Below are 24,989 nucleotides of genomic sequence, written 5' to 3' on the forward strand. Positions count from 1 at the left end.
AAATGCCAGGCAATGACCATCTCAATAAGAGACAATCTAACCATCGTCCCTTGACATTCAATGGTGTTACCATCACTGAATTCCCCCATTATCAATGTCCTTGGGGATTACCATTAACCAGAAGCTTGACTGAACTCACCATATAAATACAGTGGTTAGAAGAGTAGGTCAGAGGCTAAGAATACTGCAGCAAGTAACTCACCTCCTGAAACCCTAAAGTCTGTCCACCATTTACAAAGTACAAGTGTAATGGAGTATTCCCTACTTGCTTGGATGAGTGCAGCTCCAATAACACTCAAGTAGCCTGACATTATCCAGGTCAAAGCAGCCCACCTGACTGGCATCAAAAGCACAAGCATCTACTTTCAACAATGCTCTGTAGCAGCAATGTGTGCTATCTATAAGATGCATTGCAGACATTTGAAAAGATCTTTAGACAGGACCTTTGAAATGCATGACTACATCCACGGAGATGGACAAGGGCAGCAGATACATGGGAACACCACCTGCAAGTTCCAGTCACCATCCTGAGTTGGAAACATATCATTGTTTTGTCACTGTCGCTGTGTCAAATCCTGGCATACCCTCCCGAAGGGTATTGTGGAACTACATACAGCACATGTACAGCAACAGGTCTAAAACGCAGCTCACCACCACCTTTTCAAGCGCAAATATCTTATAGAGGTTTACAAGATTATGAGGGGCATGGATAGGATAAATAGACAAAGTCTTTTCCCTGGGGTCGGGGAGTCCAGAACTAGAGGGCATAGGTTTAGGGTGAGAGGGGAAAGATATAAAAGAGACCTAAGGAGGGTGGTACGTATATGGAATGAGCTGCCAGAGGATGTGGTGGAGGCTGGTACAATTGCAACATTTAAGAGGCATTTGGATGGGTATATGAATAGGAAGGGTTTGGAGGGATATGGGCCGCGTGCTGGCAAGTGGGACTAGATTGGGTTGGGATATCTGGTCGGCATGGACGGGTTGGACTGAAGGGTCTGTTTCCATGCTGTACATCTCTATGACTCTAAATAGGGATGGGCAATAATTGCTGACCTGCCAACAACACCCACATTCCACAAGTGAATAAAGAACTTCTGCTATTCTGATGATTTGAGACCAAGGGTTGACTTCTTAATGATTTTTAAGTATATTTCAAGCATTGGACCATGATTGTAAATAGTTTGTTTTTGAGTCAAGAGTTTTCATAAATGCACATAAAAGCTCAATCTTGGAAGAATGAAGGATCACTGTTTTAGTACTTACGTGCATTTTGGGCGTATGAATCCTGCATTACATTAAGAATGTAAACTTTCCCTTATGACCAGAAGTGTGAGATTTTTTATATTTATCAATATTATTTTTAGAATTTGGGGTTGGTTACATTTCTGAAAGTTTTAAAAATTAACTAGGTTAGACAGTACTATGGAACACTGCCCTTATCCAGTATAGGCCAGAGAGCAAGGACCCTCTGGAATATTAATGGAAGATTACTTTACAGGAGTGGTTTACAACATATGGGGTAAACATTGAAAGCCAACAGCTTGTTTCTCATCAGGCTAATCTTAGGAAATCCAGATATTGAAAGGGCAGTTTCGAGGAGACCTGACTAGCGTCAGAAGCAAACATAGTTTCTCTCTTAGAAAGGAATATAGGGGAGTTCAGAAAAAGCAAAGTTATCTCAGTGTAAAAGTTTAGTTTTCGAGACTTACAAGAAGTGTTTTGTTAGAAAGTTACCAGTTAGAAACTGCTGTCAGTTTTGTGAGGATGCGTCTAAGAAGACTTCACAGTTCATGGACAGAACTGAAGAGAATTGGATAAGTTGAATACAGGGATTTGATACTTGAGGGCTAATTTCTCTGGATTTGAGTCTTTGTAATGGATAAAATCAAGAACTGATGAAACATTGTTTTGCTGTGTACTTTGAGTTTTCTAATTTCTGTATCTGGAGAGCTTTGTTTTGGTTTGGTCTTTTGTATAATAAACATCTACTGTTAAACAAACTCTGGAGTGAATGATCACCATGTTAAATAAAATTTACAAAGAAGAGTCTTATCAATTCGGTCTGGGATCTGACTTGTCCAAAAGTACTAACAGATGGGATAATACCCTATTCAATAACAGAATTGGGTGAATGGCTGTTTGGTATACTTAGTTAACAAGCTTGGTTAACATACTTAGCTAACACCTCTCACCCCAGAATTTAGTTCAGTCCAATTTTGTGAAGTGGTATGAATTTAAAGATTATTAAAGGTCATAACCCAAATGTTTAGTTGCAGCCAACCTTCCAGCAGACAGGCAGCTATATGCATAAAAAGCTATTGCCATGGAAAAGAAGAGTAATAGTGAGAGACTAGAATAACCCTTCCAGAATATTACATCTCTGAAGAGGTGGGTGCTAGGTGGTGGGTAGATTTCTTGCATAGCTGACATACCTGGCATCATTCCACTGGTATTCCCTTACCACATAGATAGGAAGATTTCAATTGGGAAACTTACTTATGTCACTTATTGTAAAAATATGTTTGTACATGCATTGCTATGGCAATTTTCATAATCACAGACATCCTGAAGCAAATGGAATCTTTTTCAAGTGTCATTAGTCACTGTTATAAAGCAAGAAATGCCACTAGGATAAGCAATTTGTATGACTTGTGCAAAAACACTTGACAGCCTAAATGCCAACTAAGTTAAAATTGGTGAAGAATTGCCAGTGTCATTAACTTTATTTAATTATGAACTTTCCATGACCGCTGGAGTACATCTGATCACCCTAGATAACAATTTCAATATGAATGCAGCCAATATCTGACAGAGTATATACGAGAACTGCAAGAAATTGTTGCAAAACTGAAATCACCCAGCTTTTTTTTTAAATTGAGCCATCACTTAGTTCGATTGTTGGAAATAAAATCTGGTGCTTTTCCTTTGAGGTAAGAATTAATCACTTTTCACTATCCTGTATCCATGAAAATACATGAACAAAATCCAAGCTTTAATGTTCTGGAAAAAATGCAATGGAGATAGAAAGTATAATGATTTCAATATTATAGAATATAGGATACACAATAGAGCATCATGAGCTTAGAAAGAGCAAAGGAATACTGATTACAGTTATATTGATAACTGCAAAAAAAAATTGCATCAGAGAAAAAGGTTCAATGTTACAAGTGATGAAGAGATCATTCTCTGAGCAATGCACTTTGTATTTGTATCATATTGTACAGAAAGGAGAAATAAACTGCACAAATTTGGGAGCAGTATTCAAGCCTTAAATGAGTTTGAAATTCAATGGTAAATGTTTAGTGTGAAAGGAGATACTGGACTCACCTTGAGTTAAAAGAATAACAAGAGATGAATGATGCAAGGATGGGGGAAAAAAACTTTAACTGTCTTTAGCAAAGACTTAAGTTATTTATTTTAAACTGGCAAATTTGGTCAGATACGTTTTAAACATTCAGACACTGCTATGCTATTTGGAATTTTGAAATGTCTCACTTTAGAAAGTCCTGTTCTAAGATCAGTGGGGTCACCGCCTTTTTCAGTGACATTTATGCATGAAAGTCGTTCTAGATTTTTCTCTCATGTATTCCCATTGTCATTTCAGTTTGTCTTTTAAAATAATAAGATAATTGGAAGGAAAGCTTTTGGACTTTACAGTAAAATGACTGGTTGCAAAAGACTGAACTGCTGAAATCTGTAAAGAATACTGTTTAGTAATTCCTGCCTTGAAGATGTATAAAAACAAAACTCTGACTTAGTATGATAAGAGTCAAAAAGTGTGGTGTTGGAAAAGCAGAGCACGTCAGGCAGCATCCAAGGAGCAGGAGAGTCAATATTTCCAGCATGAAGGGCTTCTGCTCGAAACGTTGATTCTCCTGCTCCTTGGATGCTGCCTGACCCACTGTGCTTTTCCAGTGCCACACTTTTTGGCTCTGATATCCAGCATCTGCAGTTCTCACTTTCTCTTTAATATGATAAGGATAATGTAATACAGCCATTTGCGCAATTCAAGTGAAATCACAGTGAAATTTCAAAACAATAGTGATATTAAGATAAGTGCAATTTTGCATCCCACTCTTTGTGCAAAAATGGCTAAGGTAAGCAGATATGTGTCCAGCCCTTATTTATAGTATAATGAAATACAGCATTCAACTTCAATGTTCTACATTGTCCAAAAAATAAATTTCTTGAAAGCACCCCAATTACACCATGTTTCAATGACATTGTTAAATAATAAGGCATGGCAAGACAATTTCGAGCCAATGTTTACCGATTGATGGCATCTACTAAGATGTCATGATTTCTTAGATCTTGTCATGTCTACCAGCAAACGATTATGGGAAACAGAGATCAGAAGGAGGCAGAATCAGAAATGTGCCATCTGTTGTGAATATGACTGCAGCTAGCATGCATCATTGATGCTGTGACAACAATTAGATATGTCAACTTGCACCTCTAGTGTTGAACCAACCATTGGGATGTTACTATGGAATGGCACAGAAGTCCAGCCCCATTGTACCCATGTCAAGCAAGAACACCATTTTCACTTAAACCCCAATGAAACATTGAGTTGGATACTAAACTGTTTCACATTTACTTACAGATTTATTTGCAACTTTTCTTTTCGACTATTTTCTCTTGCTTCCCTGCCCTCAATCCAGGAATTACAGTATAAAGAATACACTCTATTTGAGTTTGACTAGAACTCACTAACATCCATTTGGCAACAATTTTGACATTTTAAACTAAAAACTTTGGAACTCCTTAATTCTCCCATAATCTTCCTCCTGATTCTTTTAAAATTTAATAGCTAGTTGCCTCCTAATGATTACTTCCTGATTTTTTCCCCCTGTTTTCACCTTTACTGTTTTCAATATTTGTTTGAGTGCTAAAAAGGAAATTTAGATTTAGGTAAATTCGATTTGGTAAATTTCTTAGAAATGCTATACATTACAAAAAAACAATCGTTCAATATACTCGATGGGCAGTGCATGAGTCACAGAGATCGTGTCAGACTTTTATGACTGAATTAAGGGTCTCATGGTTTGGTAGCAGCCGAACTTTTAAGCTTTCACTTCGAACACACATATGTACATTATGTAACCTTTCTTTAATCGAGCTCAATTTTGAATGTATTTTTTATCCCCAATTATTTTTGTAATTCCAAAACGTTTTACAATATGGATTATTCAAATGATACTTATAAGAAGCCTATTAATCTGTTGTGTATGGAAGATGTGTTTAAGACGTACCAAAGCACCCTAACATAAAAGTTACATAAGGATGAACAGAGTTTCACGTACCACAGCTGTCACATTGTGCTTTCTGTGGCTTTACTGGCAGGCCTTTTTGGGGAGGGGGAGGAAGGAAAGAAAGACACTTTGGAACAGCGAAGTCATTGTTATCGCTGGATCTGGCAGTACCAGCATGGCCCCGGAACCGAGGTTCAATAGAGGAGACAGCTCAACACATTAAATGTATGCTTCCATTGACCAACAGCAACAAGCAGCAGGCGACAGTCAGCAGCAGGGTTGGGACAGAACGCCGACATCTGCCACGGCTCTCGGGCACAAATGAATTTAGCAGGGGCTGCCTTTCTCTCGAATCGGAACGGATGGAAGTGACAGCTGCAGCCGCGCCCCTTGGCAGATTCCTGCTAATGAGTCGGGGGAGCCAGGGCCTTCTGACCACATTTGCATTCGCGGTTCGCGCTACTGTTCGTTATTTTAATTGACTCGTGGCGTAACTCGCGCTCCGAACCCCAGCCCTTTCCAAGCGCTCGCGTTTCACGCGGCGGCTCCGTCTGCTGTGTTTACATAACACCCTTATACTGGGAACCCAGCACAAAAATAGTTGGGGGGGGGGCAGCTTATATACTGAATTATTGTTTTCAAAATTTACATCGCTAGCCTGTGCATTTCTGAATAAAATCAGAGTCAACAATGTATTGGACATTATGTGCATGTTTTGGAGTTGAATAGTGATAGGAAAGATTTTCGTCTCACTTATAGTGGCCACAGGATTACCTCCCGCGTGTGCAGTTATTGGTAGACTCCTCTCCCACCCCTCCCCCTCCCCCTCCCCCTCGCCAGCTGACTAATCTGATTGTTGACGGTTTTTTTTTCTCTGGTTCTTTCTCGACGCAGCGAACACTCGGCTGTTTGGCAGTGAGCGACAGATTTTGAAGATCAGAAACTGGGGAAGACATCGGAGGAAGGGGAGTGGGGGCGAAACAAATATACTCGCCCACAACCAAATCAGTCCAAATAAATAAAAGGACGAAACTCATGGTGTGCCTGTGGATACAGTCATTCAGTACTGAGCGGTGAACGTCGGCGAGACGTAAACCGAGCGCCACTCATGTTTTCATCAAGTCAAGAAGATCACAGTGCGCCCACCAAGGATCCCGTGAAGTATGGAGAACTCATCGTCCTGGGGTGAGTAAAATGATCAGCACCACACCTTCAGCTGAAGGCAACGTTTCCCTCTCTGTCTTTGTCGTTTTGCTCTGAGTGTTGGGGTGTTCTTGTTCCTTTGATTGCAGATCTCTCCCTCATTCTCTCTGCATTTGTCTCCCCCACCTCCTTTTGTATCTGCGTGTGTTCTTCCTCGCTCCATGAAAAGTACTAACTCTGAGCTATGCCTGCTCCGTTGTGTCTGTTCTGCCTGTTAGTACGCTTCGTCAACCGCTGAGCATGTCCTCTTTCTTCAGTGTTCCCTTTAAACTAACTTCTTATTGTTCTGTATTTGTCTTGACTTCTCTGCCTTTATTCTATAGACGTGTTTATTTCACTTTCTCTGCACAAGGCCGCTTCACTTACCGATTTGTGTGCGCATTTCCCAAAGCCTAAACTCCGCGCGTGCCCTTTTATCTTTGTGCAAATTGTTTGACTCTCTGAATGACCTTTTTCTGTATCTTTTCGTGTGAGTACCTCATTGTGATTTTCTCTGCAGCTGAACTGTTTTTTCTGATGCCGTGAGCGCTTGTTAGCTGGTCCCTATCGGAGACATGCCTTTTCCCCTCCAACTCTCTCTCTTTGCGCCTTGCTGACGGCCCAGTGTTTCTTCTAATTTATCGCTTTTGAGCCTAGCTAGTTTATTCCCAGGACAGTATCCCCCGGATCGCTGTGCATCATTGCAGGGAACAATAGTTGCCACTCTCATTCTGGTCCTGCCATTTCCCTCACCCCCTGCCATCACTTGTGACCCATTCTTTGATTCAAACCTTATTTTTCATCTCTATTCTTACACTACACCAGGTTATCGTCCAACAAGTTTATTTGGAGGCGTTAGCTTTCAAACCACTGCTTCTTCAACCATACAACCACTTGATGAAGAAGCAGCTCTTCAGAAGCTAGTGCCTCCAAATAAACCTGTTGGACTATAACCTGGTGTTGTGTAATTCTTACCTTTAGTCCACCCCAGTCCAACTACAACTGATCCAAATTGTCCTTGCACTGACTGTCATGACTCACTATTTGCCATATTTATGGCCTTTTTGTGCAAGGAATTTGTGTCTACCTCTTACTTCAATGCCACTTTACCCATGATTGTGTTTGCTCCTTGAAGTCTAATATCTGCTTTTATCCTGGCCCATTTGCCAATAGCTTATTTTATGAAAAGAAACTTGAAAATATTGTCTTTTTTTGCATTAGTTTGGACATATTTAATAGTAAATAAATTGAAAGTCCTTTTTAAAATTACAATTCATTTCAGTCAGTGGTAAATTTCTGGCTTCTCATTGCATTGAAAGACATTTTATTTAAGTAACTTACAAAAAATGAAAATTGTGGTGATTTTTTAAAAAAGGTCTTCTGATTGCTCAGAATAATGTACTTCTGATATTTATGATATGATCGGACACAATATTTATCAGAACAATCTCTTCACATTTCTAGGAGAGCAGTTACAATGACCTGGATTTTCTAGTTCTGGTGAGGCATAGCATTTGTTGCTATCTTTCAAGAAAGCTGTTCACAAATCTGTACTGGTCTCTCTGCCGTTGATTTTCTGTTGTGGTTCTGTTCGCCGAGCTGGGAATTTGTGTTGCAGGCGTTTCATCCCCTGTCTAAGTGACATCCTCAGTGCTTGGGAACCTCCTGTGAAGCGCTTCTGTGTTGTTTCCTCCGGCATTTATAGTGGTTTGTCTCCTGCCGCTTCCGGTTGTCCGTTCCAGCTGTCTGCTACAGTGGCCGGTATATTGGGTCCAGGTCGATGTGTTTCTTGATAGAATCTGTGGAGGAGTGCCATGCCTCTAGAATTCCCTGGCTATTCTCTGTTTGGCTTGTCCTATAATAGTAGTGTTGTCCCAGTCGAACTCATGTTGCTTGTCATCTGTGTGTGTGGCTACTAAGGATAGCTGGTCGTGTCGTTTCGTGCCCAGTTGCTGTTCATGGATACGGATCATTAGCTGTCTTCCTGTTTGCCCTATGGAGTGTTTTGTGCAGTCCTTGCATGGGATTTTGTACACTACGTTGGTTTTGCTCATGCTGGGTATTGGGTCCTTTGTCCTGGTGAGTTGTTGTCTGAGAGTGGCTGTTGGTTTGTGATGTGCTGTGATGAGTCCTAGTGGTCGAAGTAGTCTGACATTTCTGAACTGACAGCCAGACTACTACGACCACTAGGACTCATAACAGCACACAAACCAACAGCCACTCTCAGACAACAACTCACCAGGACAAAGGAACCGATACCCAGCATGAGCAAAACTAATGTAGTGTACAAAATCCCATGCAAGGACTGCACAAAACACTACATAGGACAAACAGGAAGACATCTAACGATCCGTATCCATGAACATTGACATTTCTGAACTGACAGCCAGACTACTGCGACCATTAGGACTCATAACAGCACACAAACCAACAGCCACTCTCAGACGACAACTCACCAGGACAAAGGAACCGATACCCAGCATGAGCAAAACTAATGTAGTGTACAAAATCCCATGCAAGGACTGCACAAAACACTACATAGGACAAACAGGAAGATAGCTAACGATCCGCATCCATGAACACCAACTGGGCACGAAACGACACGACCAGCTATCCTTAGTAGCCACACACACAGATGACAAGCAACATGAGTTTGACTGGGACAATACTACTATTATAGGACAAGCCAAACAGAGAACAGCCAGGGAATTCCTAGAGGTATGGCACTCATCCACAGATTCTATCAAGAAACACATCGACCTGGACCCAATATACCGGCCACTGTAGCAGACAGCTGGAACGGACAACCGGAAGCGGCAGGAGACAAACCACTATAAATGCCGGAGGAAACAACACAGAAGCGCTTCACAGGAGGTTCCCAAGCACTGAGGATGTCACTTAGACAGGGGACGAAACGTCTGCAACACAAATTCCCAGCTCGGCGAACAGAACCACAGCAACGGGCACCCAAGCTACAAATCTTCTCACAAACATTAATTTTCTGTTTCCTGACATCCTTTTAATTCAGGTGTCCAGTAATGGTGATGGTCACGAAATACATTAAGCAACCAATCTTAGTACAGCATAGCAGGAAGGAAGAAAAAGCAGATTGTTATTTTCTTCTCATTTACCTAGTGTTTGTTGTATTTTTTAAAAATCTGCAGAGTGCAATCATGTAGCACAGTGGAGAAATTTGACTTTCCACAAATTTAAAGTTAGTTTTAAGGCTGGACAGGTTTTTAAAAATATGTTGTTATCATTTTAAGATGCTGTGTAAGACCCAGTGTACATCATTCAACAAGGTGTAACCTTTTAAATGGTTTTTACAGCATAACTAATAGAGTAAAAATGGAAGTTCATGTCAATTCAAGTGATTTCAGAAGATTATCAGTGATGTGGATTTCAACTGGAGAGTAACATGGAATTACTGATGGCAATGTTTAGATTTTCATATTTATGCAAGTGTAGATTATAGAGGTTGCTGTTAGTTTTACCATTGTAATGATTGTGAATTGATGCTGATAATTTTGTAATCTTTGCAGCTTCAAAATCTGGGCCAATATGGGTTAAACGTTCTATATATTGCAGCTTGATTATTCAGTATTATTTACTTATTTGAAGGGCAACAGAAGCTTACAGTTGAATTTATCAACAATTCCTTTTTAAAGATGAGTGGGTTTAGATCTATTATTGATCTTAAATATAGATTGTATTCTATTGCATAATAGAAACATTACTATCATGTAATTTTTATCTTATTTCAAATTGTATATTTCTGACCCCGTGGATTTTCAGTTGATTGATAAGTTATCTTTTTGGAGTTATAAACAGTGCGTTGAAGGAATAAGCGTTTGTAAGGTTTTCTGCAACGCAGTCATTCACAAAACCTTGAGATTTTACTAATCTCCTTTAGAGTACTCAGTTTAGTTTTTCATCTTTTTTATGGAAACTTCTAGCTCATTACAATTAACACACCATCATATTTCTGCAGTATCATTTTATACACAAGAGCAGAGTAGTTACCCCGGTCAGTCTAAAGGAAGAAAGTTAGTTTCAAATAGACCAGGCAATAATTGGATTCGATGGCCTTTAATTACTTTGAGCAAGGCCACAGTTGAAAAGTAGTATAATTGATTGGATCCTCTGAAGAGGATTTTCTTTTTGTCAAGTAAAACATGTCTACTTTCTACAAAGAATTGTTTGGGGCAAATATTATCTACAACATGATTGCAACAAAGCTTTTAAAGGGCACTTTTTAAATAGACTTTAATGTTTCAAATATTAAAACTTTAGTGATAAGGACTTCTTAAAGTATTGAGCTATTGAAATGGTACTTGAGTTGTGTAGAGTACATTTACACTTATAACCTTTTGTTTGTAGTTGACAAAAGTCGTGAATTATCAAATAGAGTGCTCTATTTGGTTAAATTGCATGCCCGAGGGTTTCCTCATTAACATTGTCAATGGCATTGTGTTCAGAACTAAAGAAGTTTGTTTCTATTATTCACTCATGGGATGTGGGCATGATTGGCTGGACAGCTGTTGCTAGTTAACCTTAAGAAGATGATGGTGAAATGCCTTTTGAACCACTGTAGTTCTTGTTCTGTACATGGGAGGGAATTCTAGGATTTTGACCCAGCAACAGTGAAGGAACAGCAATATATTTCCAAATCAGGATGGTGAGTGGTTAGATTGTAATGATTTAGTGATTTGATTTATTGTCACTTGTATTTTGCTACAAAGTATAGAGAAGTGTTGTATACTGTCGCCACTCTCTGGTGCCATCTTAAACACAGAAAAATAAATCCAAGCACAGAATATAAAGGCTGAGGAATATAGAAATGAAAAAAATGTCTTCAACTTTACAGTCCTTTTTGTTATGTATTCCGTCCTGGGGCTGGTGGTCAGACATGAGTCACTTTCACTGAATTGCTGCAGTTGGAATGAAAGTTGCCACTCTTCGGCACCATCTCTCCTTCATCGACGCCCTTGCTGGACTTTGTCAGTGCAGATGCCACTGATGCTGCTGCATACAGCACTGGCCCAAACCCGACACCATATCCACAATGAGTTTGCTTTGGGCCCCCCTCACTGATGGCAGCCACTGGCAATGCTGCCGAGTCTCATATTGGGCCCAAACTTGCCACTGTCACAGCAGCCATGAGCTGGTATTAGATTTCTTGTTGATGCAGAAGCCACTGGGAACACAAATGCTTGCAAATACCGTTGCCATGTGTCTGTGCTGAGCCAATGCAGTCGCCACAACCAAGCTCTTCAACAAGAAGTAAGGAAAGTAAAAGAGGAGAAAAGAGAGCAAAAAAGAAAGAAAACGAAAGTGGATGAGCTGCGGGCTCAGAAGCCTTACTCCACTGCCATCTTACCAGTTTGGAGGGGTAACTTGCAGCTGGTAATGTTCCCATGTATCTGCTGCCCTTGCTCATTTTAGTTGAAAGTAATTGTGAATTTGGAAGGTGCTGCCCAAGGACCATTGGCGAAATTCTGCAGTACATCTATAGATAGTATGCACTGCTGCTACCAAGCATTGATGGTGGAGGTAGTGGATGTGGTGCCAGTCAACCGCACTACTTTATCCTGGATAGTATGAAGCTCCTTGAGTGTTGTTGAAGTTGCACTTATCCAGGTAAATGTGGAGTATTCCTTCACACTCCTGACTTGTGCCATGTAGATGATACAAAGGCCCTGGGGAGCATTTCCATGTTGTACATCTCTGTGACTCTATCTGACCTGCTCTTCTAGCTACTATGTTTATACAGTGAGTCCAGTTGAATTTCTGGTCAATATTAAATCTCAGAATGTTGATCATGGGGAATTCCATGATGTTCATGCCTTTGAATGTCAAAGGACGCTGGTTAGATTGTCTCTTCTTGCAGAAGGTCATTGCCTGGCATTTGTGTGGCATGAATGTTACTTGCCACTTATCAGCCTAAGTCTGGATATCGTGCAGAACCTGTTGGTTTTGAACATGGATTGCATTTGTTTCGGAGGAGTCGTGAATAGTGCTGAACATTGTGAAGACATTGGTGAACATCCCCACATCTGACCTTTATGATGAAGGAACTATCATTTGATGAAGCAGCTGAAGATGGTTGGGCATAGGATACTACCCTGAGGAACTCCTGTACAGATGTCCTAGAGCTGAGGTGACTGACCTCGACTAACCACAACCATTTTCCAGTGTGCCAAATATGACTCCAAAGAGGCTGTCACTCTAACCTCATGAGGAACTCTACGTCTTTGGCCATATTTGAACTGAGTTATCCTGGTGGAATGCAAACTGAGCATTACTGAATAGGTTTTTACTGGGCAAGTACTGTTTTATGATACTGTTGATGACATTAATTTATTGATGATCGAATGGACTATGGGTGCTAGTTGGCTGGATTGGATTTGTTTTGCTTTTTGTGAACCGCACATATGTGGGCAATTTTCCACATTGTTGGGTAGATGCTAGTGTTGTAGCTGTATTAGAACAGCCTGGTTAGGTGTACAGGAAATTCTTGAGTACAAGTCTTCAGTAGTATTGTCTTAATGTTGTCAGGGCCCGTTGCCTTTGCAGTATCCAGTGACTCCAGCTGTTTCTTGATTATCATGTGGAGTGAATTGAATTGGCTGAAGACTGGCGTCTGATATGCTGGGAACCACTGAGGTGGCCAAGATGGTTTATCCACTGGACAGCTCTGGCTGAAGATTATTCTGAATGCTTCTGTCTTACATTTTTGCACTGATGTATTGGGCTCTTCTGTCATTGGAGATGGGGATATTTGTGGAGCCTCCCCCTACAGTAAGTTGTTTAATTGTCCACCACCATTTTCAACTAGATGTAACAGGATTGCAGAGCATAGATTTGATCAGTGGTTGTGGCATTATGTCGCTTGATTTATCATTTGCTGCTCATCCTGTTTGGTGTGCAAGTAGTTCGGGGCTCAGTGGTTAGCACTGCTGCCTCACAGCGCTAGGGATCTGGGTTCGATTCCGACCTTGGGCGACTGTCTGTCTGTGTGGCGTTTGCACATTCTCCCCATGCCTGTGTGGGTTTCCTCCGGGCGCTCTGGTTTCCTACCACAATCCAAAGATGTGCATGCCAGGTGAATTGGCAATGCTAAATTGCACATAGTGTTAGGTACATTAGTCAGGGGTAAATGTAGGGGAACAGGTCTGGGTGGGTTACTCTTCAGAGGGTTGGTGTGGACTTGTTGGGCCGAAGGGGCTGTTTCCATATTGTAGGTATTCTAATCTAATCTAATCTAATCTAATCTAGTCCTGCTTGGTAGCTTCATCAGACTGATATCTCATTTTGCTGCACCTGGAACTCTCCATCGAACCACCTGGCTTGATGGTATTAGTTAAATGAGCAATGTATTGGGCCATGAGATTGTAGCTTGTATTGGTATTGTTGATGACCCACAGCACCCCATGTATGCCTAGTCTTAAATTGCTAGATGTGTTTGTAGTCTGTCCCATTTTGCACAATGATAGTGCCATACAACACGATGCACAGTATTATCAACATGAAGGAGGGAGTTTGTCTCTACAATGGCAGGTGCATCTGTAATGGGCAGGTTGGTGAGAATGAGGCCAAGTGTGTATTTTCCTCTTGATCGTTCCCTCACCATCTAATGCAGACCCAATCTAATAGCTGGTTGTGTCCTTAAAAAAAAAGATAGCTAACTCAGTAGTGCTGCTGCCGAACCACGCTTGGTGGCGGACATTTGGAACCTCCACCCAGAGAATATTTTGTGCCTTTGCCACGTTCAATGCTTTCTTCAAGTGTTGTTCCACATGGAGGAGTACGGATTCATCAGCTGAAGGAGGATAGCATGTGGTAATCAGCAACAGGTTTCTTTGTCCATTTTTAATCTGATGCCATTACATTTCGTGGGGTCCAGAGTCAATGTTGAGGATTCCCAGGGCAACTCCTTCCTGACTGTATGCTATCATGTTGCCATCTCAGATGGGTTGTCTTGCTGGTGGGTAAGGACATTTCCAGAAATAATGATAATTGTGCCTGAAAGGCATGATTCCGTGAGTATGATTGTGTCAGGCTTTTGCTTGACTAGTCTGTTAGACAGCTCTCCCAACTTTAACACTAGCCACCAGATGATAGTATGGAGGACTTTGCAGGGTTGATAGGATCGTTTTTTTTGCTGTTGTTTCCAGTACAGGTCATTTTACTATAATGCGCATTTCATCAATGTGAATTGGCTATAATCCAATTAACGAATTGTGGATGTTGATGGATAATGCAAACTTTCTACTGAACAGGTATAACTATTTTCTGTTAACAATCTTCTATAGCACAATTTTCTATAGTGGTTTTCCGTAGCGCGATTTTCTGTAGCATGAAGTCACAGAGGAGCACAACTGTTGCGCAGTAGCACTATTAACTGTGTGCAAATTTGATGGCAACTCTGATTACTGTATGTGTATAGTAATGCATGGAATACTGGAAGATGCTGTCGGAGATGGAACACTTCCTGAAAATGGTATCTTGCTGTTGGACTCACCATTTTAATGAATTGAGCAACTTGAAATTGCTGCAATTAGTATTAAAAGAAGTGAACTGTATTAGGCAAGAATTGTTAGCACTTGTGCATTTCAATTCAATATGCTTTTATTTTAATCATGTGGTAAGTCTTTTGTAGAAAGAAGAGAATGTAAAATAGGAGCAAGTGTAAGCTATTTGGCCCAATGAACCTGTTCTGCCATTCAGTATGATCACAGCCAATATTCTATAATGCTGGTATGCTCCCACTCCCTTTCCCCATTCTCTTTGCTAACTTTAGTGTTTAGCAATTTCTTTCTTAAATATATTGACTTGGCTTGCACTGACTTATGTGGAGAGATAATTCCATAGGTTCACCACTTTGATTGAAGTTTTGAAAATTGGGACTCTTTGTTCTAAATGACTGCATCTCCCCTTCCAGCTGATGTTTAATAAGGCTTGATTAGAGAGCTTAAGGTGAAGGAATTTTTAGGGACAGTGACCGTAATATGATAGAATTCACCCTGTAGTTTGAGGGGAAGAGCTGGAATCAGATGTAACGGTATTACATTGAGAGTAACAACAAATGCCTGAGGGAGGAGCTGTCCTGACTTGATTGGAAGGGTCCCCTAGCAGGGAAGTTGGTAGAGCAGAAATAACAGGGGTTTCTTGAGGTAATTTGGGAAGCACAACAGAAATTCATCCCAAAGAAGAAAAAACGTATGAAGGAGAGGGTGAGGCAACCATAGCTGAAAGGGAAGTCAGGGACAGCAAAAAAGCGAAAGAAAAAGCATACAATTTGGTGAAGATTAGCAGGAAGCCAGATGATTGGGAAGCCTTTGAAAACCTGCAGAGGATAACTGAAAAAGCAGTCAGGGAGGAGAGATGAACTATAAGGGTAAACTAGCTAGTAATATAAAGGAAAGTTGTAAAATTTGTTTTTCGATCTATTAAAGACAAGAAAGAGGCAGGGAAAAAATGAGTAGGTACTTTGCACCAGTCCTCTGGTGGAAGACAATAATAACATATCAGAACTTGAAGGAAGTCTGGGAACACAGGCTATCATTACAGAAAAGCTGATGGAGAAGTGGAAAGATTTAAGGCGGATAAATCATCTGGGCTGAATGGACTTACACCCCAGAGTTTTAGATGAGGTATCTGAGGAGATTGTGAAGGCATTGATGGTGATCTTCCAGGAATCACTTGAGTCAGGGAGTGTCCCAGATGACTGGCAAATGGATAGTGAAACACCACTGTTTAAGAAAGAAAGGAGGCAGAAGTTGGGAAATTATAGGTCCGTTAGCTTGACCTCAGTTGTTAGTAAGACTTTAGATTCATACATCACAGAAAAGGCCTGTCAGCCCATCCAGTCTGCAGTGACATAACTGCCACTAAAGGTGCACTAATCCCAATTTCCTGCTCTTGTCACATATCTTTGAATGTTATGATATTTGAAATGCTTATCCAAATATTTTTTAAAGATCATGAGATTTCCAGCTTCTATTACCTTTACAGGCAGTTCATTCCAGATTTCCACCACCTGCTGAATGAAAAGGTGTTTTCACAAATCCCTTCTGAATTGCCTGCCCCTTACCCTACAAGTATGTCCTCTCATGACCCCTTAACTAAGAGGAACAGTTGCTCTCTATTCAGCCTGTCCATACCCCTCATAATCTTATACACCTGAATCATGTCCCTCATCAGTTTTTCTATGTTCTAAAGAAAACAACTCAAGCATATCTAGTCTCCCCTTATAGCTCAGTTTCTCCATCCCAGGCAAGATCCTGATGAACCTCCTCCTGTACCCGCTCTAGTGCTATCGCATCCTCTTGTAATGAGGTGACCAGAACTTCACACAGTACTCCAGCAGTACTAATCAATACTCTGTACAACTCCAATATTACCTCCTTGCTCTGATACTCTATGCCAGCCTCATGAAAGCAAGTGTCTCATATATCATCTTAACTCCCCTATTCACTTGCTCTGTCATCATCAGGGATCTGTGAGTTATTACCCCAAGATCCCTCTAAGCTACTCCGTGTCTGACCATTCATTAAATACTGCTTCATCTTGTTTCTTCTTCCAAAGAGTGTCACCTCACACTTATCATGGTTAAATACTATCTGCCACTGGTCTGCCCACTTGACCAATCCATCTATATCCTCCTGCAATCTACAACCAACTTCTTTGCTATTAACCACTCTACCAATCTTGGTCTCATCTGCAAATTTGCTTAACATTCCCCCACGTTTTCATCTATATCATTTAGGTATATAACGAACAGTAAGGTTCCAGTACTGATCCTTGTAGTACACTGCTGGATACTGGCCTGCAGTCACTTGAAAGCCTTCTACCTCTACCCTTTGTACTCAGCCAGTTTCTGATCCATCTCACCAAGTTTCCCTCAATTCCATATGCTTTAACCTTCTCAGTCAGTCTTCCATGTGGGTCCTTGTCAAAAACTTGCTAACATTCATATAAATTACATCAACTGAACTTCTCTCATCCACACACTTGATCACATTTTCAAGAAAATTCTAACACATTTGTTAGGCATGACCTCCCTCTGACAAAGCCATGCTGACTATCCCTAATTAACCCATGCCTTTCCAAGTGGATATTAATTCGCTCCTTCAGAATATTCTGCAATATTTGCTCTACCACTGATGTGAGACTCACTGGTCTGTAATTTCCAGGTTCATCTTGACCACGTTTCTTGAAAAGTGGAACCACATTACCCGTCATGTAGTTCTCTGGCACTTTCCCCATGGCTAGAGAGGAATTAAAAATTTGTGTCAGAGTCCTGTAATGTCCTGCCTTGCCTCCCATAGCAGACTGGGATGAAATTCATCTGGGCAAGGGGATTTGTCTGTTTTTAAGCCCAACAGAGCCTCTGATATCTCCCCATTTCCTATGTAAAACTGTGCAAATTCCTCACAGTCCCTTTTCCTGAATTCCATACCCACATTTTCCTTGTCCAGAGTGAAGACCGAAGTGAAGCATTCATTTATCATCCCTTTCAATGTCCTTTGGCTTCACATGCAGGTTGCCCCCTTGGTCCCTAGTGGGCTCTATTGTTTCCTTAGTTGGCCTATTCCCTTTAATATATTTATAAAATAACTTACGAATCTCCCTAATCTTTTTCACAAGTCCTTTCTCATGCCCTCATTTTGCACTTCTAATTGCTTTCTTAATTTCCTTCTTATACTACTTCTTCCTCTAGAGGTAGGACCAGAGCTGAATTGCTCCCTTTGGACTTGATAAAAGCTTTTCTGTTCTTCCTTATCTTGTCCTGAATTGTCCTATATGTCCAGGGTTGTCTGAACTGATTGCTCCTACATTTCCCTCTAATGTAGGGTCTGTACTCATCCCAGCCTCTCTCCCCTCCCCATGCCCACACACACTCTGCTGCTGACTTACCTGCAAGGAGCTGTTCCCAGTCAATTGTGGCCAGTTCCCAGTCAGCTTTGACCATAGCATAAAATTGGGGAGTATTTCAAAATGCATGGTAAAATAGGGCTGAGTCAACATGGCTTTGTCAAGGTGAGATCATGCCTGACAAATCTGTTAGAATTCTTAGAGGAGGTAATAAGCAAGTTAGACAAAGGAGAGCCAGTGGATGTGATTTATTTGGATTTCCAGAAGGTTTTTGACAAGGTGCAACTCAGGAAGTTGCTAAATGAGAGCTGTGGTGTTAGGGGCAAGGTATTAGTCAGGGCAAGGGCTGACAGGTAGAAATCAGAGGGTGGGGATAAAGAGGTTTGTTTCAGGATGGCACACGGTGATGAGTGGAGTTCTGAAAGGGTCTATCCTGGGACCACAACTATTCACATTAAGAATTAACAATCTGAATGAAGGAACATTATTGCTAAGTTTGCAGATGACTTGATGATAGGTGGCAGGACAGATAGTGTTGAGGAAGCAGGGAGGTTGAAGAGGAATGTGGACAGGATAGGAGAGTAGACAAAGAAGTGGCAGATGAAATACACTGTGGGAAAATATGAGGCTATGCACTTTGGTAGGAAGAATAAAGGTATAGAGAATTTTCTAAATAGGGAAAAGCTTCATAAGGGACTTGGGAGTCCTAGTTCAGTGTTCTCTTAAGGTTAATATGCAGGTTCATTTGGCATTTAGGAAGGCAAGTGCAATGTTAGCAATCATTTCAAGAGGACTAGCGTGCAGGACAGAAATGTATTGCTGAGGCTGTATAAGGCTCTAGTCAGGCAGCATTTGGAGTATTGTGAGCAGTTTTGTGTCCAGTGTCTTAAGGAAGAAAGTACTGACATTGGAGGAGTTCCAGTGGAGGTTTACAAGAATAAATTTGAGGATGAAGGGTTTGTCATATGAGGAGCAATTGAGGACTGCGAGTCTGTCTTAATGGAGTTTAGAAGGATGAAGGGCGTCTTGCTAAAACTTAGAATACTGAGAGGCCTGGATAGAGTGGACATGCAGAAGATGCTACCACATATTAGGAAAGACTAAGGCCTGAGGACACAATCTCAGAGTGAAGGGATGACCCTTCAGAACTGAGATGAGGAGGAATTTCTTCAGCCAGAGAATGGTTAACCAGTGGAACTCATTTTCGCGAAAGGCTGTGGAGGTAAAGTAGCTGAGTATATTTAAGACTGAGATAGATAGGTTTTTATTAATAAGGGAATCAAACGTGACTGGGAGAAGGCAAGAAAATGGGTTGAGAAATAAATTAGCCATGATTTAATGGCACAACAAACTTGATGGACTGAATGGCCTAATTCTGCTCCAATATCATATGCTGTTACAGTCTTATGAAAAAATCTACCCTGCATCTAATTTATCCAGCCGTGTAAGGAATTTTGTATGTTTCGAGCAGAACCTGGTTGACCTAATTTTTCCTTGTATGACAAATCTGCCATCCCTGGACTCTGCCTAGTTAAACATTTTGTTGCACTCCCTCTATAGTAAAAATATCTTGGGCAAGAGACTGAAACCACACATAATACTCCAAGTGTGGTCTCACCAAGGGCTTCTACAGTTGCAATAAGACATCTTGTCTCCTGTACTTAGAGCATTTTGCAATGAAGACCTGTATACCATTTGTTTTCCTGATTGCTTGCACCCTCATGCTTGCTTTCAGTGACTAGTGTACAAAAAAAAGGTACTTTTGTACATCAAGAATTCCCAATCCATCTCAATTTTTGTAATACCCAGTATTCTGTTTTTCCTGCCAATGTGGTTAACTTCACACTTATCCATATTGTACAGCGTTTGCCACATATTTTTCTATTCAATCAACATGTCTAAATTGTCTTGAAGTGTTTTTACTTTCTCCCTCACCACTCTCAATTTCAGCTAGTTTTGAATTGTCAGCGAACTTGGAAATGCTGTAGTTGATTCCCTTATCCAAATTGTTGAATATTTTGAATAGCTAGGGCCAAACGCTAATCTCTGGACCCTAGCTTTGGATTGGACTATTTTACTTTCTATCCCAATAAAGCATTTTGTCATATTATAGTCACTTTTGCTAAAGTACCTTGCGCAACCAAATTAGTAATTAACACTTCTCCTTTTACTACACCCTTTTTGTCCCTCAGTATATTGGTCTTAATCATCTTTCATATACTTCACTACTTCGTTTCATCCAGTTTTAAGTGCATCTTGTTGAATATAAGTGTTGTCGCTACACTTCAAATTTATTTAGAAAAAGTGAAGTCCTTCAAAACATTACATAATAGCTGCTCTAAGAACTTTATATAGAATCCATACAGTGTGGAAACCCGTCCTTTGGCCCTCTGAAAAGTAACCCAGCCAGACCCAATTGCTGTGCACTTACCCCTGACCTACACATTCCTGAACACTATGAACAATTTAGCACGGCCAATTCACCTAACCTTCACGTTCTTTGGATTGCGGGAGGAAACCAGAGCACCTGGAAGGAACCCACACAGACGTGGGGAGAATGTGCAAACTCCACATAGACAGTCGCCTGAGGCTTTAATTGAACCAGGTTCCTGATACTGTGAGGCAGCAGTGCTAACTACTGAGCCACCGTGCTGACTCACTTGCTGCCTGTATTTCTTTTCACGCAGCGGTAGCAACTGCCCAGTAGAGTGTGCTGTGCTTTTTGGATGGTTGGCTGACAGGCTAATATTGATCAGTCTGTATATGCTGTGTGATCATGTATTGTGGATAAATAGGGAACTTCCTCTTCATATTTGGAGCGAACGTATGTGTTTACTATCATTACATTTCTCATCTCTTCCTGTTTCAGATCTGCAAATAGGTTGCTACCATTCAGTTCCGTACCATTTATGTTTACTTCATTTGAAGAGAGCCCCCCACAACCTTAAGCATGGTGTGTCTTTTTCTATCTTAAACACCCTGCATCAGTGTGTAAATTGTCATTAGGCTCTTAATTTTCATACAAACCTTTGATCACAAATACATTTATGCCATTAAGCTAGGAGCATCTATTTATATCATAATGATAATTCTTTTACAGTGATTGAGATAGCAAAGGTCTGTTATGCTTGAAGGCTATTGTACAAGTGAATAGGACATTGGAATGTAATCCCAGGACAATTGGCCACAAAACAAAACAATCTCCTGTCTCTGTACAAAACCTTGGTCAGATCTTATCTGTATTAAGTGTCCAATTTGGTCTTCTTGCTTGGCCGTCTAACATTTGAGCACAGTGTAGAAGAGGATCACTGAAGTTATATCTGGCTAAGTCCTCTGTTATCAAAGGAGATCTTGGACGGCTCTTTTTAAAATTGTCGACGAGAGAGAGTGTGTTTCCCACTTATGCTTGTCTGTGTGTGCTGAATTTCTTCAGAGATTTGGCTAATTCTTGAAAGGGGATTTCTTTCTGTCTACCCCCAGTAAAATTTCTCACGCTATTCTCCAAAACTCACCTCATTGTTTATGCAGCATATCTCTATAGCACCAGCTTATTCGATCTCTCTCGCGCCAGAGATAGAAACATTTGCCACTGTCGGGAACTCCTGGGATTCCTGGCACCAGTTTCAAAGCCCAGATGTGCACCATGCCAAATAGGAGTGCCCTTCACTGTGCACATAGTGTAAGAAGAACCAAAAAGAAACACCTCTCAGGATACATGCGTGGTGCAGCTAACACTTCATTACATATATATTTATGGATGTGCACTTGCCTTGTTATTTGGGAACCAAACTACCAGGTTACCTGTCCTTACCTTCATCCCATCTTAGAACCTTACCTAAGTGAGTACTCCTGAGCTTCAAGGCTCAGAGTTGACGATTGCCAACCATGATGTTGCACTGGTGGTTGGTGCTTCTGGCAGCTGTGACCATCGACAACTCCTTCCCACAGTAACCCATCGCCTCCAATGAACTATTATTTCATCTCCTCTTTGCAAGTTGTGTCATTCACCATTCATAATAATCACCTCTTGGCATGCCAGCAAACGCCAGAATTGATCTCCCAACTGCCCTACCACAGCAGTGGCCCTGATGATTTCTCTCTCACTGAGCTGACTAGGATTGATCTTGACTCACTCCCTGACCAATTTGGTTGTAAAACCCCAATTGATCCCTGCTAGATCTATGTGCAGGTGAATGGCTCATCTCCACCATGGACTGATTCCACTGCACCTGCAGGACTGACCATACCCAATTCCCAGACAATAGATGATTCCATGACCCTAGTTGGCACAAGCAACCAACTGACTGTTCAAGCCTCGGACTAGTAGCTGACACTGTCCTTAATGAGCTATGTTAGGACTCCCTTACTTAAAGATTTCTCCCTTGGCTTGACTGAGGCCTCATCCCTATAGACTTTAAGATGTGACCACATGGTTGCAGTTTGCTTTCATACTGGCACATAGTGCAGCTGTGAGGTTTATGTATTACAATGCAACATGATAACTACTGACAATGGTGAGCTGCCTGGCTTTGTGTCTCCAGCAACCAGCAAAGCAAAACTACCAGAAAAGTTTATGCAAGTCATGCTGTGAACATCCAAATAAATGCAGAATATGTGAGGAGCCCTGAGATAAACTGGTCGAAACCATGAGTCAAAATATTCAAAAAGCACAGAAGAAGCACCTTCAGCCCACTGAGTCTGCACCGACCTATCTATCCTAATCCTACTTTCCAGCACTTGACCCAAAAGCCGTGAATTTTATGACATTTCAAATGCTCATCCAAAACGTTTTAAAAGTTGCCTCTACTGCCCTTGCATGCAGTTTATTCCAGATTCCCAACATGTTCTGAGTGAAAAATGTTTTCTTTAAATCCTCTCTAAACCACCTGCCCTTCATCTTAAAATTGTGCTCCCTTGTTATTGATGCTTCAGCTCAGGGGAACAGCTCCTTTCTATCCACTATGTCCATACTCCTCAATCTTGTACACTTCAATCAGGTTATCCATCAGCTTTCTCTGCTCTAGAGAAAGCAACCCAAAATTATCCAGCTTTTCTTCATTGTTAAAATGCTGCAACCCAGGCAGCTTCCTCTCCAGTGTAATCAGAGCAGAACAGCACACAATACTCCAGCTATGCTGAACTGAAACTTGGTGCAACTCCAACATAACCACACAGTAAGAGCATATAATAAATGACATGACTAATAAATGCAAGTGTCCCATATGCCTTCTTAGCCACACTACTCACCTGTTTTGTTGTCTTCAGGGATCTGTGGACAAGCACCCCAAGATCCCTGTGTCCTCTGAGCTTCCTTGTGTCCATCCATTCATTGAGTGCTCCCTTGTCTTGTTACTACTTCCATAGTGCAAGACCTCACATCTTTCAGGGTTAAATTCCATCTGCCTCTGATCTGCCCATCTGACCAACCCTAAGACCTTTTTTCTCCTTACTACTGAACTCACCAATATTAATGCCATCTGAAAACTTACTTATTACATCACTAACTCTACATTCTCATTTATATCGTTTGTATATATCATGAACAATAAGGTATCCATCATTGATTACTGTGATATTCCACTGGACACTGGCCTCCTGGCAAGTAAACAGCCTTCTACCACCCTCCTCAATCTACTGTCACTTAGGTAATTTTGAATCCATTTTGCTAAGGCACCCTCGATTCCATGTGCTTTTAACTTATGCATATGGCCAGCGGCAGGCAGATGGGCCTAGTTTAGTTTTGGATTATGTTCGGCATGCACTGGTTAGACCGAAGGGTCTATTTCTGTGCTGTATACTCTGACTCTGTGTCGGAGCTTTCAAAGGCTTTCTTAGAATGCATAAAACTTACCTCCTTGAAAAATTCAATCACATTTGTTGGACATGACCTTCCTCTGACAAAGTCATGTTGACTAATTTTTGGTTAATCCATGCATCTCTAAGTGGAGGTTAATTTTCTCCTTCAGAACTTTCTTCAGTAGTTTTCCTACCACTGATGTGAGACTCCTTATCTCCTTCTTGAAAAGTGGAACCACATTTGCTAGATAACAAGTATGGTGAAGTGATCATGCCACAAATAAACAGTGCATGGACAGAATGGGATGACCCATCTGATATGGAAGCAGGCCATTTTCAAATATAACAAGTTCTGGACAATATCCAGGCTTGGCCTGACAAGTTGCAAATAACATTGCCTTGCAATTGCGTGCTATGAATGACCATCTCCAAGGAGAGACCATTTAACCATTGCCCATGATATTCAATGGTGTTACCAGCACTGTATACCCCACTATTAATATTGAACAGAAACTGAAATGGGCTAGCCATATAAATACAATGCTATAAAAACAGGCCAAAGGTTAAATACAGAGGAACCTCGATTATCTGAACGAGATGGGCAGGCACTATTTCGTTCAGATAATTGATTTATTGGATAATCGATTTTACCTTAAACAAGGGAAACCATACTGATCTAATGCTGTGCTCTACCGGAGAATTTGTTTAAATCTATAATTTTATGAGTCTGCTATTTAAACAAATTAATCTTTGCATTCTACAAATTACAGGTTAAACTGAAAAGGACTAAACCATCACATAAAGACTGTATATGAAATCCCAACATTAAACAAGGTTCTGAATACTTCTATGATCGTAAGAGCATTTGTCAGTTTC

The 24,989-nt window shown here is 40.9% G+C and overlaps 1 protein-coding gene across 1 annotated transcript in view; it reads left to right on the forward strand.

Annotated features, from left to right (window-relative positions):
• Positions 1-24,989, forward strand: part of LOC140476338 (E3 ubiquitin-protein ligase pellino homolog 2) — a 235,231-nt gene that overhangs the window by 91,492 nt on the left and 118,750 nt on the right. Inside the window, exon 2 of the mRNA XM_072568786.1 lies at positions 6,150-6,440. Within this exon, the coding sequence (XP_072424887.1) occupies positions 6,364-6,440 (77 nt within the window). The 5' untranslated portion in view covers positions 6,150-6,363. The remainder of the gene's footprint in view (positions 1-6,149; positions 6,441-24,989) is intronic.

This window comes from Chiloscyllium punctatum, chromosome 4 (genome assembly GCF_047496795.1).
Source record: "Chiloscyllium punctatum isolate Juve2018m chromosome 4, sChiPun1.3, whole genome shotgun sequence".
NCBI classification, from domain to species: domain Eukaryota; kingdom Metazoa; phylum Chordata; class Chondrichthyes; order Orectolobiformes; family Hemiscylliidae; genus Chiloscyllium; species Chiloscyllium punctatum.